Source organism: Gallinula chloropus (genome assembly GCF_964237585.1).
Source record: "Gallinula chloropus genome assembly, chromosome: 17".
Classification (NCBI taxonomy): domain Eukaryota; kingdom Metazoa; phylum Chordata; class Aves; order Gruiformes; family Rallidae; genus Gallinula; species Gallinula chloropus.
This window is the reverse complement of record NC_140102.1, coordinates 13,843,383-13,858,866: the sequence shown is the minus strand read 5'-3', so window position 1 is coordinate 13,858,866 and position 15,484 is coordinate 13,843,383. Positions and strand designations below refer to the sequence as shown.

At 50.8% G+C, this 15,484-nt stretch overlaps 2 protein-coding genes across 2 annotated transcripts in view; one reads left to right on the top strand and one right to left on the bottom strand.

The window, feature by feature from the left end:
* The window catches only part of FBXW8 (F-box and WD repeat domain containing 8), a gene marked incomplete at its 5' end in the record, with an annotated part of 53,581 nt that extends 40,882 nt beyond the window's left edge, over positions 1-12,699 (bottom strand). The window contains 4 exons of the mRNA XM_084271908.1: positions 952-1,040; positions 2,522-2,686; positions 9,484-9,588; positions 12,394-12,699. Coding sequence (XP_084128034.1) covers positions 952-1,040; positions 2,522-2,686; positions 9,484-9,588; positions 12,394-12,699 — 665 coding nt within the window. The remainder of the gene's footprint in view (positions 1-951; positions 1,041-2,521; positions 2,687-9,483; positions 9,589-12,393) is intronic.
* Positions 12,700-14,971: 2,272 nt separating this feature from the next.
* On the top strand, positions 14,972-15,235 carry HRK (harakiri, BCL2 interacting protein; the record flags this gene model as incomplete). The annotated part of the gene is made up of 1 exon (XM_084272126.1): positions 14,972-15,235. The coding sequence occupies one exon, from the start codon at positions 14,972-14,974 to the stop codon at positions 15,233-15,235; it is 264 nt and encodes an 87-aa protein (XP_084128252.1).
* Between the last annotated feature and the right edge of the window lie 249 nt (positions 15,236-15,484).

Below are 15,484 nucleotides of genomic sequence, written 5' to 3'. Positions count from 1 at the left end.
ATTCCTGCCCTCAGCTGTCCAAGAGCCCCCAAAAGCATTTCAGTGTACATGGAGGGAGCTACATGCAGTGCATTTCAAAGCTCCTTTCTCATAATGAGTGTGGAAATTTTACAGCCTCAGTAGTTTTCCCTCATCCCACATCACACAAGCACACCATTAACATGAAGAGCTGCTGTAAAACATGGAACGCTGGTTTGTTAGAGGACAATGTCCTCTGACTGCCCCCACGATGAGATCATTTTTATTTACTCATGTGACTTCTTCTGGAGGGCTACTAGTTCCTGAGCCTGTAGAATTCAAGCAGAATCCAGCAGAGCCCTACACCTACTGACACTGTCATAGTAACCTCCTCCCAGAGTTTGGGAGGTTCACAAAATTGCATTGAAGAGAGTAAACCAAATGAATAGCTAGAATAAATGAAGGTCCTGGCAAGGCTTTAGATTAGGAAAAATGAAGTTTGAGTTTTTCTGGGTTGTATGTGGGCTTCCCCCACTCTCCAAGCTGTCTTTCAAATAATAATGCAGAAAAGTAGCAGTCCTTCTCAAGTTTCCTTGCCAGAGCACACAAAAATGTCCTTGTGATTATGAATTTTTTATGGAAAGAAACCATAATAACAAGAGCATTTTGTGTACAAGATATAACACATTCTGGCTGCTTCCAGAGCAAAATAGTAGACACTATCAGAAAGTACTACAGTCTTTACAGGCACTATAGGTACAGGAGGTAGCTTTTTGCACAATACAATAAAAATTCATGCTGCTGAAATGACTTGTACATCCCATCTTTATCAGACACTTTAAGAACAATCTACTGTTACCCACAAAGGAACTGAAGCCTCGAGAATTCGTTCTGGTTGCCTCAAAAGGATGCTGCTTCTGAATTTCTTAAAAAGCAGCACCTGAGATCTCAAAGAGCAAAGATGAAGTGAGCATTACACAGCCACACACTCACCCAGCAATGACAACTCCATCGCAGGAATGCACGTCACAGAGAACTCTGCCCAGCTCGTAGCGCAGCTGGCTCACGGCGCCGATGCGGTTCTGCAGAGACACAGGAGGGTGTCAGCACCACTACACATTCAGCCATCGAGTTAATTCACTGCTTTGAGGAGAACTCCAAGCTTTGCTACTGCTGCTGCTGGGCTGCAGTGCCCCTGAGAGAGAAGACACACCTATCTCAGGCTTGCTGCTTGGAATTTTTGAGACCCAAATGAAGGAGAAAGGAGCTATTGCTGCTCTTTGTCGGTGACATGGACAGTGGGATCGAGTTTGCTGATGACACTGAGCTGTGTGGTGAGGTCGATATGCTGGAGGGAAGGGATGGCATCCAGAGGGACCTTGACAGGCTGGAGAGATGGGCCCATGTGAACTGTGTGAAGTTCAGCAAGGCCGAGGGCAAGGCCCTGCATGGGGGTCAATGCAATCCCAAGCACAATGACAGGCTGGGTGGAGGATGGGTGGAGAGCAGCCCTGAGGAGAAGGGCTTGGGGGTGCTGATCAGTGACAAGCTCAACATGGGCCAGCAGTGTGTGCACTGGCAGCTCAGAAGGCCAACTGTGTCCTGGGCTGCATCAAGAACAGTGTGGGCAGGAGGGCGAGGGAGGGGATTGTGCCCCTCTGCTCTGCTCTCCTGAGACCCCCCTGCAGTGCTGTGTCCAGCTCTGGGGTCCCCAATAGAGGAAAGACACAGAGCGAGTCCAGAGGAGGCTACAAAGATGGTGGGGGGGCTGGAGCACCTCTGCTATGAAGCCAGGCTGAGAGAGTTGGGCTAGTTCAGCCTGGCTGTGGGGAGACTGAATTGTGGCCTACCAATACTTAAAGGGGTCCTACAGGAATGTGGGAGAGGGACTGGTCACCAGGGAATGCAGGGACAGGACAAGGACTTCAAGCGGAAAGAGGACAGGGTTAGGTTAGACGTTAGGAAGACATTCTTTACTCTGAGGGTGGTGAGGCCCTGACACAGACAGGGTGCCCAGAGAGGCTGTGGAAGCCCCATCCCTGGCAGGGTTCAAAGCCAAGTTGGATGAGACTTTGGGCACCCTGATCTAGTGGAGGGTGTCCCTACCCATGGCAGGGGGTTGGAGGCTTTGAGGTCCCTTCCAACCCAAAGTATTCTGTGATCAATTATCATTCATAATCTTTAGGTAGAGAAAAAACAATCACAACAAGTTAGAGCTTTCTGTTAGCCAGGATATTTCACGACCAGGGGAAGGAGCCTTCCTTTTAAAGGCTGGTTCTCGTTATCAAGGGACGGTTGAAGCATAAACATCTCTTTCTCAACAAAGTCAATGGAGCAGGATAGCAAACAGAAAGACCCACTCCCAAAAGTAATCAGTCACTGGGGGGAAAAGGTATTCCAGCTAGGGCTGAGCCTCATAAATCCTTCAGCAGCTTTCCCCTCTTAACTGGCAAAAAGAAGCTGAATTTTCACTACAAAAGACTGAATTTTCACTACCACTTGCTTGAACCAGGTTCCCATTTCTCAACAGCATCTGGATCCCATTAAAGAAATTCCCTTTTACCTTCCAGTTGGTTTTCAAAGTGCGCTCTCTGGCACGGCAGTTCTTGAGGGCGAGCTTCCAACAGGAATAATCAGAGATGCTCGTGTCTAATAGGTATCCTTCCTGTTGGCACAACCGGTACCACAACACTTCATCTTCTGCAAGTACTTTCCATGTCCTGCTGACCTAGAAATCAATTTATTGCTTTGAAATATATATAGCTATAAGTAAAAATTAGATTTCATATAAAGTGATTTAAATAGCATCTGAAATACACACATATAAATCAATATAGGCCCACAATGGGACTACATTCTTACCTAAACAAATACATTTGTTCACTTTGATACTACTGAGTGTGTAACAAACCCCAGACCTTTAGCAAAATGTTTGTTTTCAGTGGAATCTTTTGGAAATAAAACTCCATGCAACACAGACCTCAGTGTTTAGCAGCCATGCTGCCAACCTGAAACATCAGTGTATTAGAAAATTTTGAAGGGAAGAGAAGCAAGGAAACAATTAAGACTGCATTGTAAGTTTAGATCAAAAATATGAGTTTATTTCCATATTTGTAGCTAAGAAAACCTCTCAGATCACACCACCATCTCTCTCAAGTCCTACAGACAGTGCCTGATTAGGTGTGTGACAGTAGCGATTTATAACCTATTGTATTACAGTATGCATAAATAGAAATGAATTATTAAGCTTTTTCAAGGAGCCTCAAGTTGCTGTCCATTTCAGAGAGAACAGCTTCATCATAATCAATTATGGGCTTAGAATTAAAGATTCAAGAGGTAAGAGCTGACTTAAGTAGCATTTGTTCTTGGTAATTCTTAATTTAACAAAAACAGACGTAACCAAGGAAAACCGCTGCTGGTGGAAGCAGCAATCAGTTGCATGCTGCTTCCAAAGGATTAAAAATCCTTCATGGACTGACATCATTTTTAACAAGTTCCAATTAAGCATCTAATGTCTGCTTCAGCCCTGAGGTTACACCAAGAATCCAGGTCTCCCATCGATACCAGCTCTCACAGGACCATCTCTGTGTCCACTTGCCGTTAGTTCCACATTTACACACAGATACAACATGGCACAGAGAGACCAGCAATGAACTATGACTTGTTTTCTATTTTATTTTCTATTCATCTCCTCTGTATTTCAGCATTCTCACACACACCTTGCTTCAGACTTGTTACACACACAGCTTTCAAACACAGAGTACAGCTTCCCCAGATCACAGATCACGAGGAGCACTGAAGGTGTAGCTGGTCCTTTTGGCTGTGCAGAACACGAGCCATCAGAGCAATAGGATGAGGGGGAATGGTTTTAAATTGGAAGGAGATTTAGATTGGATATTAGGAAGGAATTCTTCACTACAAGGGTGGTGGGTCCCTAGCACAGGGTGCCCAGGGAGGTGGTGGCTGCCCCCTCCCTGGAGGTGTTCAGGGCCAGGTTGGATGGGGCCTTGAGCAGCCTGGGCGAGGTATCCATGCCCATGGCAGGGGTTTGGGCTTGATGATCTTTAAGGTCCCTTCCAGTCCTGACCATTCTATGATCTCCCCTTGAAAGCTTTTTGAAGCTTCAGGTCATCTTGTTTACGTCATGTTCATCTCACTGTAAAGACACACGTGTATCATTACTGCTCCCAGAAACCACCATCCCACTAGGAACCAAGAATTGCATCCACAGCATCTCTCATGACCTGTTTCTCCCAAGGGAAGAAAAAACCCCTTTAAGAAGAAAAGAGGGGTGGACTGAGTCGCTTACAGATGTTTTAAAGATTTCATACCTACATATAAGAGCTGCTCTCAAGCAGGAACAGCCCAGCCCAGCAGTGCTTATATTCTAGTTATTCACCAGAAGACCCCAGTTCAAACCAGCTTGCATCCAATCCCCCACCATCAGCAGACAAAGAAACAACCTGGACAGGGCAATCACAACTACAGATGACAGAAACAGCACCGAGCCTTCTCTAGCATTACACATCATCCTGTAATAAAAAGGAGCAGTGCTTAATGCTCCTGTCCCTGTGGGGACACACTCAGGAAGTTCAAAAGCAAAAAAAAGAAGAATGAAAAAAGAAGAAAAAAAAAAGGCAATCCAAATTTCAGACCATTACAGTTTAGTGGGGAATTTGCTCCCAGTTTGATTTTAAAGTAATATAAATCCATATATTATTGCTCAAAGGGAAAAAACCCCAACCACCCAGTGTTTTGCTGACACACAAAAAAAAGCAGCTGTTCTGCAGGAGTTGGAAACCTTGGCCAAGGCTGGTCAGCAGCGACAGCACCTCTGCCCCTCTGCCCTCCACCCCCTCCCCAAACAGCAACACTGTTCTGCTGACACTGAGGGGACAGGCTAATGCACAAGCAGAAGTAAATGAAGGCAAATGGTGCCAACTTTTGCCTTGCTTTTAAAAAAATAAAAAGCCCCCCCTCATCCCCAACCTTTGGGGTTTGCCAAAACAGACAATGCTGTGCAGACCTTTCCAGCTTCAAGGTCTTAAAAGCATTTTGTAAAGACAGGGGGGAGACAAAAAAAAAAAGCCAGTGAGGGGGGAGGGCTACACTACATAAAATTCAGACTGCCTTTTCAACTTTGGGGAACAAACATTCAGGGGGAATAAAGATCCTATCCTATTATGATTTTTTTAAATCAAATTACATTGAATCCTGCTGCTTTACAAACATGAATTTCCAAAGGGTCCCCAGCGCAGCCTTTTCTTAATGCACCAAAACTGGCATGACAATCCCTTGTAAAAGCCCCACTGAGCGAGCCTCAGCTGCAAGAAATCTCTAATAAAAGAGTCTCAAGCATTTCACTTTACAACACCACTGTGAGCTGCCGCATTAAAACCAGCCATTGGCTTGAAGTCAGCTTTATTAGATCTGCTTGACTTCAAGTTTCAGGTGAGGCCCCAAAAGCCAGAGCATTATGGCTTTATTTATAGGCACCCATACATTCTGCTTGCTGGAGAGCAGCCGAGACGCGCAAAGCTCCTACCAAACTACCAAGGTCATTATTTCCAAATCTACACTACACACAAACTCCAACAATGATCAATGACAACATCTCACAGAGTTGTTTATAGATTAAGGGTCCCCAATTTAATTTTGCCTTTAGTTCTCCTTTTACTACAGTTCTCAGCAAAGAAACTTTGGTTTCCCCTGAGCACCACAGAGGAACAGCTTCACCAAGTAATAACGGTCGGAAGGACTTCAAAGGCTGTTGCTGACATAGGTTTTGCCTTTGGGGATTTCACTCCCCACCTAGAAAACACCCCAGAATCTCCCACCTCTTCCATCAAATCCTAAATTTCTTCTAATCCTGTCTAAAGCAACTGGCTCAAATCCCAATGAAGGTTTATTAATCCCTCTCCATCTGATAACTCTCTTTGTTTCACCAGGTTTATTTTCTTCCCTAGTCACACAAAGACATATTCAAGGTTCATTTGCTGAAGGCAGGGACCTCAATTAGAAATATCTCGACTTTCAGTTCAGGACAATACATAGCACCAAGCAGTATTTAATCCAAAGCCATTCAGATGCACATTTACCAGGTGGAAGCTGCTCATCTTTTCAATTCAGAGACAATGTTATTTTAAGTCTCATCCTGAGCCCACAGTTACAGACTGGTTTGGGTTGGAAGGGGCCTCAGAGCCCTCAGTGTCCCCTGTGCCAAGGGAGGGGGGATAGACACACACGACAACACCTCTCCACCAGCCCAGGGTGCCCAAAGCCCCATCCAACCTGGCCTTGAACCCTGCCAGGGAGCATGGGGTGGTCCCAGCTTCTCTGGGCACCTGCTCCAGTGTCCCACCACCCTCGGCAGGGAAGAATCTCTTCCCAATATCCAACCTAAACCTACCATCCTTCAGCTTATAAGCTCTCTGTGTCCTCTCCTATGCCCTTATCCATCCAACTCTCCAGTCCTTACCCATCCAACTCTCTGTTCTCTCTATCCCATGAGGATGGATGACTACTTTTACCCATATAGAACCCTGATGCAAAAGCATGCCCCCCAAAATACACAAGATTCTTTTTTGTTTTAATTTATAACCATTAAAAGCCTATGAGTTTGACAATTTCAGGAGCTCTAGAAGAAAGCATCTGAAATTTTTAGTCTATGCAAGAGAATTAATTCTTAAATTCCTAGAAACAGACTCCCTTGTCCTAGATACATACGTAATTGCTGTTGGTAAACATTTCCACCCCAGCTCTGGGATGAAAACACAAACAGTTCAAGGCTGATCTGTTCAGAAACAAAACTGCTTTAGCACTTCACACCACAACAGGCAACTGATGCAGCCCCTGGTATTTACTAGAAAGCAGTATGGAGTGAGCATACAGAGACATTCCTAACTTAGACACACCGTCTCATCTCAAAGCTGAGAGCTTAAAGGCCAGGTTCTAAAGCCCTGAGCGAAGTTCAGGGCAGGTATCTACAGCATCAGCCCCAATAACACAGAACTTCTGATGTGCTTTCAATCTGTCATATTTGTGGTAATTGTTTTCCCCTTCCCTCTACATCAGGACCAGGAAGAAGGAAAGACTGTTTTCAAACCCAGTCATCACAGAAGTCATGAGTCACTGGCAACACAGACACCTCTTTCCATGGTCAGAATGAGAATGAAAAGATGCTCATAGGGCTGGCACAGAGCAGAGTGATCATTCTGCTGTTACTCTGGACTGTTCTGCTGACATATTAAGTCCTGGATACTTTTCTCCTCGATTTATAAACACGGGATATCACCAGGGACCTGTCTGCTGAATGCTACAGACCACCACACAGCTACTGAGAACCCACCAAGCTCAGGAAGGGATGACACCGTTAATTTACACGCTGCACATGGCTTTGGGATTTCAACTGTCATAGAGATAGCTTGTGTTTTATAGTACTAATTCCAAAAATCAAAGAAAAAACTGCAGGGAAGGGGGGGAGGGCGAAACATCAGGGTGAAATGAAAGTTCTCCAGAGCAGACTGTGGTGTGATTAAATCTGAAAGAGGCTCCGCAGTCAGGCAACTTCACTTTTAGTCAGTTACCAATTTGGCATAAAGAACTAAGCACACAGGTTTCCTCCAAAGGCACGCACGTCGCTCGTGATGCCAATTCCACTAACTGGCCCAATTTCACTGAATTCCCAAGGCGCCTTAATAAAAAAACCCCCTTTCTACGCTAACACCGTAAAGCAGCAGGGCTCTCCATTTAACAGAGGAAGGCTTCCCCCCCTTCAAAACCAAAATCACCAGGAGAAAAATGAAAATGGCATTTATTTTTATTGCTTAGCTTTTTATTTGAACACTTAAAAGAGAAGCCAGTTCTGCACTAAAGGACTGGATATTCATCTCACTTGGAAAGCCCTGTAAAGCGCCGGGTGTTTGCTCTGCTACCTGTCAGCTGCCACACAGAACCAACTGACTCAGTCTGAGAAGGCAAATGAGAAAGGTGGAAACTTCTCCCAGTGTTAAAACACATGGTGGGGAAAGAAGAGCTTCCAGTTACAAACCAAAGTGAGTGGAAGAGAAATCAAGCACAGAGAGAAGAAGCAGCCAATCTTTTTACCATGCCCGGAGGTAAACTGATCCTGCCTGAGGAGGGGAAAAACAAAAAAAACAAGAAAGAAAGAATAATCTTCAAGTGATTCACTTTAAAAAGAAACAGAAATGCAACCCTGTTCTGTTTTGTGGGATATGCCCTTTACTGACAGCAAATCTCCACCTCAAATGACAAACCTGAGCACACCCGAAAGCTCCACAGTCCCCTGGACAGCACCAACCCTAGAGAATTCTTGCTTCTGCACAGAAGCCCTGCAAGAGGAATTATTTTTCTTCTAACAGCCCTCATTCCTAAAAGGCATTAGCAAGTCCAAGATTTAAGCAATAACCCCTTGCAGCTATTTGACACTATGACTTGCTCATTCTGAACATTATAGCCCGATTCCATCTCGGTGCACGTGCTCTTTGGGTAGTATTTGTGTCTAGTTTACCCTCCACGATGAAATTATACCCTGCCTGGGACCTCTCAGTTGTTACAGGTTAATGTTTCTTTCTCTTGCAAACCAGGGCATGGCTGGGGAGTTACACAAAGAAGGGTTTGGGTGGGATTTCTGTGAAGTTGCAAGATGAGCTTTGTACGTAAGAGTTCAAGGAACACCAGCCTCAGCCACTAAATATCAGCCACGGGGGAAGCTGGCAAGGAGCATCCACACTATCCTGCTCTGCCTCCCAGGGGAATTAGCACCTCCCAAGTAAGTTTGTTTTGGAGACTCATTCAGCAAGGAGTTTCACCATTCAATGTGCAAGGAAAGGAGCCAAGAGGCTCAACAGCAGGGGTTGACCAACCCTCGGTGCAGTCCGGTGTGTGTGAGGGTGTAACTAGCAAAGCCCCCTGAAGAAGCAGGCAGTTCACAACTACACCTAAACAATGGACCATGTCCATGTGCAGACTGGTGAGAGCATTGCCTTAAAGTACCACTGGAGGAAAACAAACCCCTTGCAGGGCTGTGGGGAGGGGAGGAAATCGGTGTCATTTAATGCTTTAGCTTCACATGAAACTACTAGAGACAAAGTTACTGCTCAAATTTCTCAGGCTCAAGCCACATACTGAAAAGCAGGAGGAACAGACCTGCTGCCATGCCCTTGGTCCCACAAAGTGCCCAGTTCCAAATACTGCAGGAACACACTCGCTTGTTTCTACATACATTCACTTTAATCAAGTGCAAGTATTATTTTAAACTTCAATGCTTCACTTTTGTCCAAGCCACAAATGTTTTACTGAGCTCTCCTCAACTACAAGCTGTAAGCCCAGCTCATTTGCTGTTGTCTTTCAATATTCAGCTTTGGAACTATTTCCAGTAAGGGAAAACACAACCTGCTGAGGTAGCAGGGCTACCACACAGCTTCCCCACACCCAGGGACTGTTTCTGAGTATTTCTGCCAATGTTACGTGGTGTCAGAGAAGCAAGCTGGCAGCAGCACTTACCTGAGCACACCTTCCCAATTCAGTCTTGCCCAGGTATTGAAAGATCTTCAGTGCCAGTTCATAAGGCAGCTGGATATCAAAGAAAGGAACCTCATTTATTTCATTCTGAAAAGAAAAAAAAAGAGAAAATAATACTCCAGGCTTCTCCAATGCACAGGTAGATAATATAGATAGCAGCAGAAGTTCCCACAGTACAAAGAAGGGAGGTTGTAGCCTCTGTGCCATCACAACTCCATAAAAAAGGCAAACTCAATTCTGTTTCTCCATCCCATAATGGCACATCAGACAGACCACGCTGGCACGAAGGTACCTGAGGTACTCTGTGTTCGCTCCAAGCCCTATCAGGTGAAGAATACCAGAAGATTAAGTGGAGCTAAAAAGCAAATCAAGGAGAATTATAAGGCTTGTTAATAGTTCAGGTGGCACAGAAAGGCAAGGTGCAAGGTCTGGCAGAAAAGTTTCTCTGTGGTTTCAGCATCCAAACCCCCAAACCAGTGAGCCCTTTGAAGGCATACGCCAGCTCCCTGTTTCACCCACAAGGTTTACAGCACAGGTGATGGAAAATGAATGACCATTTTGATGTAAAACTGAATCAAGAAGACACAACAGCTAATTTCTGTCTTTCATTAGTAATATAAAAACATCTTTTTAACAAGAAATGTGCTGAGGGGGTGGCTACTTTAACTGATTAAGTATCTTAAAAAGAAATAAATTAAAGCCAAAGAGTCCATCACTTACCTAACAGCTAAATGCTGCACATATGTTTTTCCTAGAGGGCTTTTCATTGGTTTAAACTCTCTATTAAATCTTCCACCTATGGTTATCACGTCAAGATTTGTCCTCTCCCTTGTGCCTGTCTGGATACTTCAATTTTTCACTCTCTACATAACACAGAGCAGAATCAGCCCGTTCTGACCATTTCTCTGTTGCCCACTCTGAAGCTGTGCTCTCAGGTGTTCCCTCCTTGTTTCTGTACTCCCCCAGGTGCTCCTGGACACCCAATTGCTCTCCATTGATCCCTAAGCACAAAGAGAAATCAGCTGCTCAGCTAAAACCTACCTCCAGGTCAGGCAGACCCCAAATCAGACCCAGCCCCGGCCTCCAAGCACTTCTCTAGCCCTCATACCTTTGTGTCTTTGTTGGTCTCTTCTGCAACTACTCCTTGCTCATTTAAACCTGGGTGCTTTGCAGGGCCAAAAAAAGGGGCAAGAAGAGGCAACGCTGAGGATACCTGAAGTCCAGTTACAGAGGAGAACTGCTGCAGAATATGGGCATGGGAAAGTTTTTAATGCAAAAGGTACATGAGTGCACAGGCACAACGTTCCCATTAGATCTTTGTAGCAAAACAGTGCCAGTTTTATAAACACTGGAACCTCATGCTTGTTCAAAAGTTACTTAAGCTAGACCCATGGGCATCCTTCCCACTCCCCTCCCTCCCTCCTCCTCCACAAACAGCTCCTTTTCCTTTCCCTCCCCACAAGGGCCACCAGCTCCCCTCCCTGCCGTGGATTTGCAAGGAGATGTTTTGCTTCCCCGTGATTTAAATCACATCCCTTTCCAAAGGGGACTCCGAAGGAAAATCTAAAAGGAGCTCTGAGAGCACATCTGTGGCCACGTGCAGACAGACCCCACGCTGCCCAGATGTGAACCAGCTGGGATCCAGGAGCCACAGAACCGTTTCAGAGCAACGCGCTGCCCAAATAAATAAGATGAGCCATTCGGTGGAGGCTTATTAGCTGCAGGCTCATGAGCTCAGGCACAGCACCACTATGCACACATCCCTTCCAAATTGCAGTTGACTCGTGTCCAGCCGGCAGAACCTGGTCTGTCTGCCTGTATCCAAGAATATCATCAAAAGGACAGGCTGCCTACAGACAGGCTGGTTCAGACAGGAGTCAAGACTGGCAGCACTGCCATGTAAAAGGAAAAAAACCCTACAACCCCCCCCCCAAATTAAGCTATATGACTTTTTTTTAATCTAACATGAGTATTTATAGCCAAACTCTAAGCACCAACTTTAAATAAAGCCCAAGCAACAGCTCACACTAATTCCAGCCCAACATGACCTTAACATTATGGGCAGATCAAGGTCTTCCCAGACCCCCCAAAACCTCCCACAGCTTATCTTTAGCACAGCGCTCACCACTCCACACGAAGCGGTCCTGTTAAGTCAGCACCAGCCTGTCTAAAAGTCTACTGGAACCCATCCAAAACTCCAAGACTACCATCCCCTCTGAGACGGATTTGGGCTCCTGTGTGCTAATGGAGCACTAATTCTGTAAATGGATTAATTTGTGCCTTGCAGACAGAAATTTAATCTCTCCCTTTTAATTTTTTTTTTGTAAGCAAAGAGTAATTAGTCACAGTTCGGTTAGTGAGAAGCAAGAAAATGGGCTCCTCCCCCCCTCGTTCTTCTACACTGTAAATAAAATCTCTATTGCGTTTAGCAGGCTCACCAAAATAACTTTTACCTGGTTCAGAACTGTATTTAAAACTATTTCCAAATTAGCTCCTTTGTTTAAAGAATTAGCGCTTGTTTTTTCCCTACAGCGTCGCGTTACAAGCCGGGATCCCCCCCCCCGTTATTGCACCTGCTGCGAACAGCTCAAATAAGCCACAAAAACCTCTTTCAAGAGGAAAAAAAGGAGAAAAAAGGGGCCCCCACGGGCCGAAGAGCGGCTTTGTGCGCTGACACGTCGTAAGACAGGTACATTCAGGTGCTGGGAGCACCCCCCCGTCCTCCCCCCGTCCCCGGGGCCAGCCGCAGCCGGGCCCCGCTCGCTGCTCCCGCTGGAGCGGCCCCACCGCGGCCGCAGCCACGAACCCGCGCCGCCCCCTCCCTGCGCCTCCGCCCCGGTCTCCGGCCCGAGGCGAAGCGCCGGGGTCGCCGCGGGCTCGGCGCAGCCCTACCAGGTCCCTGATGAGCTGCCCCAGCAAGTCGTCGCCGTCGCCGGGTCCGTCCCCGGGCCCGTCCCCCGCCGGCTCCTCAGCGGGGCGGGCGGGCGACGGGCTCCGGCGGGCCGGGGCGCCGCCGTCCAACAGGCCGCGGGCCAGCGCCAGGTAGCCCGGCTCGCTGGACTCCGGGCTGCGCCGGATGACAGGACCCGCTGCGGGCTCCGCCGCCGCCGCCTCCCGCCGCCGCCGCTTCGCGCCCCCCGCCAGCTCCTCCCGCCAGCGGCGGCGGAACAGCTCCAGCTCCGCCGAGCCCTCGGCCATGGCGGCGGGGCCGGGCCCGGCCCAACCTCTCACCGGCCCGGCCCGGAAACCGCCCCCCGCGCCCGCGCGTTCCGCCGCGCGAAGGTTCCTACGGCCGCCGGGGCAGACCGGGCCCGGCTGACAGGGGCCGCCGGCCGCCATTTTGCGGGCCCTGGGCGGCGGGGGGTGTGGGGCTGCCCCCGGGGGCGGGCCGGGGGCCCGGCTGCAGACCTGGGGGCCACGACCCAGCCTCTGAAGCCGCTGGTAGGCAGGGTCCCTTGTGGGCGCCCAGGCTCTACTGGGAAGCCCTCGGCTGCCTCCGGCTACACGGCCTCATGAGGCGGCAGCCGCTCGCAGAGGGGGCCGTGGCCGTGGCCGTGGCGGGGGCACAGAGGCGCGTTGTGCTGCTGCTGGGTCCCGGTCAGACCTTTTCTTCCGCCCAGCCTGTTGGCCAAGTCTGAAGCAGAGCGTGGGCCCTGCCCCACGCCATGCCCATCACACCCCAAGCCCCCACCCGAGAGCTGCTGCTCTCATGGCGCTTTGGAGAGGAGACGAGGTGCCGCTCTGGCACCAAACCCTCTGGTTGCTTGACGGCTGCGTGTCAAGCCATGGCTAAGCCCAGCCACTGAAAGGCAGCCATGGAGCTGCTATGGCGTCACCCAGCCCCACTACCAGGAGGAGCGGGGAGGCCCCAAACATTCGAGTCTCTGGCGTGACTTTTGTGGAGCGCTCAGGAAAACCAGTCAGGTAAGCGACACTTGTCCATGGTGAAGACAAACAACTGGTCCTTGTTGGGTGTTGGTGAACATGCTGGAACACACGGCCCTTGCTCTCGGCAGCAGCTTGTGCCAGTGTATTTCCACCCACCACCCACCTCCACCTGCTGCCACACAGCGTTCTGAGCAGCCCCCTTGCTGGTTTTTCTCCTTTGCTGCTTGTTGCTGCCTGTGCAGTTTACCAAACTTAGTGAACACAGACATGTATTCTGGGTTCCAGCAAGAAACAGGACTACCCCATTTCGGGGAGGAATTCCTGCATGTAGAAACTCTGCAAAAAACTGGTTTTCTAACAGTCATTTGAACCCGGAGGAGGATCTCCCTGGGGTGCACGTGCTGACCACAGCGAGCCCTGCAAACAGAGGGGCTGCAGAGCAGGAGGTTGCTCTGCAGCGAGATGAAGGGCTGCTCTAGAGCAGGGCTGAGGAGAAGGTGAGCCCCAGGAGGGTCTCCTTAGACCCCTTTAGAGTACCAGGGGTGATCTGTTAAGAAGGTGGCGGCAGCCTCCCTGGCAGGCAGAAAAGAAATGGGCCAGTTTGGGGTGATTCCTGCCCCAAAGGGAGCTGCAAGGAGTCCCCCCTGGCATGCCAGGGCTCATGTGTGATGGGGAGGTCCCAGCCCAGCTCCTGTGCTCTGACGGTGGCAGGGGAAGCTTCGCGTGCCCAAGAGTCAGAGCCGGGGGGCTGGTGGGGGTGCTCTGCGCTCCTTTGGCCACCTGAAATGTGACCAGAATCAGTAATGCTTTGGGTGATGAAATCCTCTCCAGCTCTGTGTAATCCCCTCACTGCCCCCCTGCGTCACTATGCTGTCCCTCCACCCCCTGGACACAGCCACCAGCATCCCTGGATGCTGTCACCTGCATACCTGGACACTGCTATTACCTGCATCCCTGTGCTGTCCTTCCATCCCTACACTGCCACCTGCATCCCCGCGCGGTCCCTCCACCCCTGGACACTGTCCCTCGATCCCTGGACACTGCTACCCGCATCCTTGCCGCTGTCCCTCCGTCTCTACACTGCCACCTGCATCTCCGGACACTGCCACCTGCATCCTCGCACTGTCCCTCCGTCCCTGCGCTGCCACCTGCATCCTTGCGCTGTCCCTTGATCCCTACGCTGCCACCTCCGCCCGGGGCACTGCCACCTGCATCCCTGCGCTGTCCCTCCACCTGCCACCTGCATCCCCGGACACTGCCACCCTCCTCCCTGCGCTGTCCCACCAAACTCCCTCGCCGTTCCTCGCTACCGAATGTCCCACCGCACAAACACCGTCCCCTCCACCCCCCCACCCCCCCCGTCCCCCATTTCCCCCCCCTCCCCCTTCCCCTTCCCGTCCCCGCATCCCCCCGCACCGCCCCTCATCCCCGCCGTCCCCGTCCCCCCCCCCGCCCGCTCCCCGCGGCCGAGCGCCGCCCCGCGGGGGATGATGTAACCCCCCCGTCCCCCGCCCGCCGCCGCCCGCCCCGGCCCGCCCGCCCGCACACGCCGCGGCACTCGGCGGCGAGCGGCGGCGCAGCCATGTGCCCCTGCGCGCTGCACGGCGGCCCCCCCGCGCCCTGCCCCTGCAGCCCCGGCCGCGCCGCACGGCCCTCGGCCGCCGCCCGCCTGGTCGCCGCCCGCCTGCGCCGCCTGGGCGATGAGCTGGAGCAGCGGGCGGCGCGGCGGAAGGCGCGGGGCCGCGGCCCCTCGGCCGGCCGCCGCCTGGCCGCCGTGGTGTGCCTGCTGTGCGCCCTCACGCCCGCGGCCGCGCTGGCCTGGCTGATCCGCAGGAGGAGCCTCTAGGGCGAGAGGGGCGCTGGCCGGAGCGGGGAGCAGGCGGGACGCGCAACAGGTCGGCACCGCGCCGGGAAAGGGGGACGGGGACGGGAACGGGAACGGGGCGAGGTGGGGGGGCGGCTGCGCGGCCGTCGGGGCTCGGCGCTGCGGGGGACGGTGCCACCCGGTGCGGCGCGACCGGGCGGGGGGTCGGGACGGCTCGGTGCGACGCGGCTCGGCGTGTCCTGGCCCGAGGGAGCCCGGAGCGGGACGGCC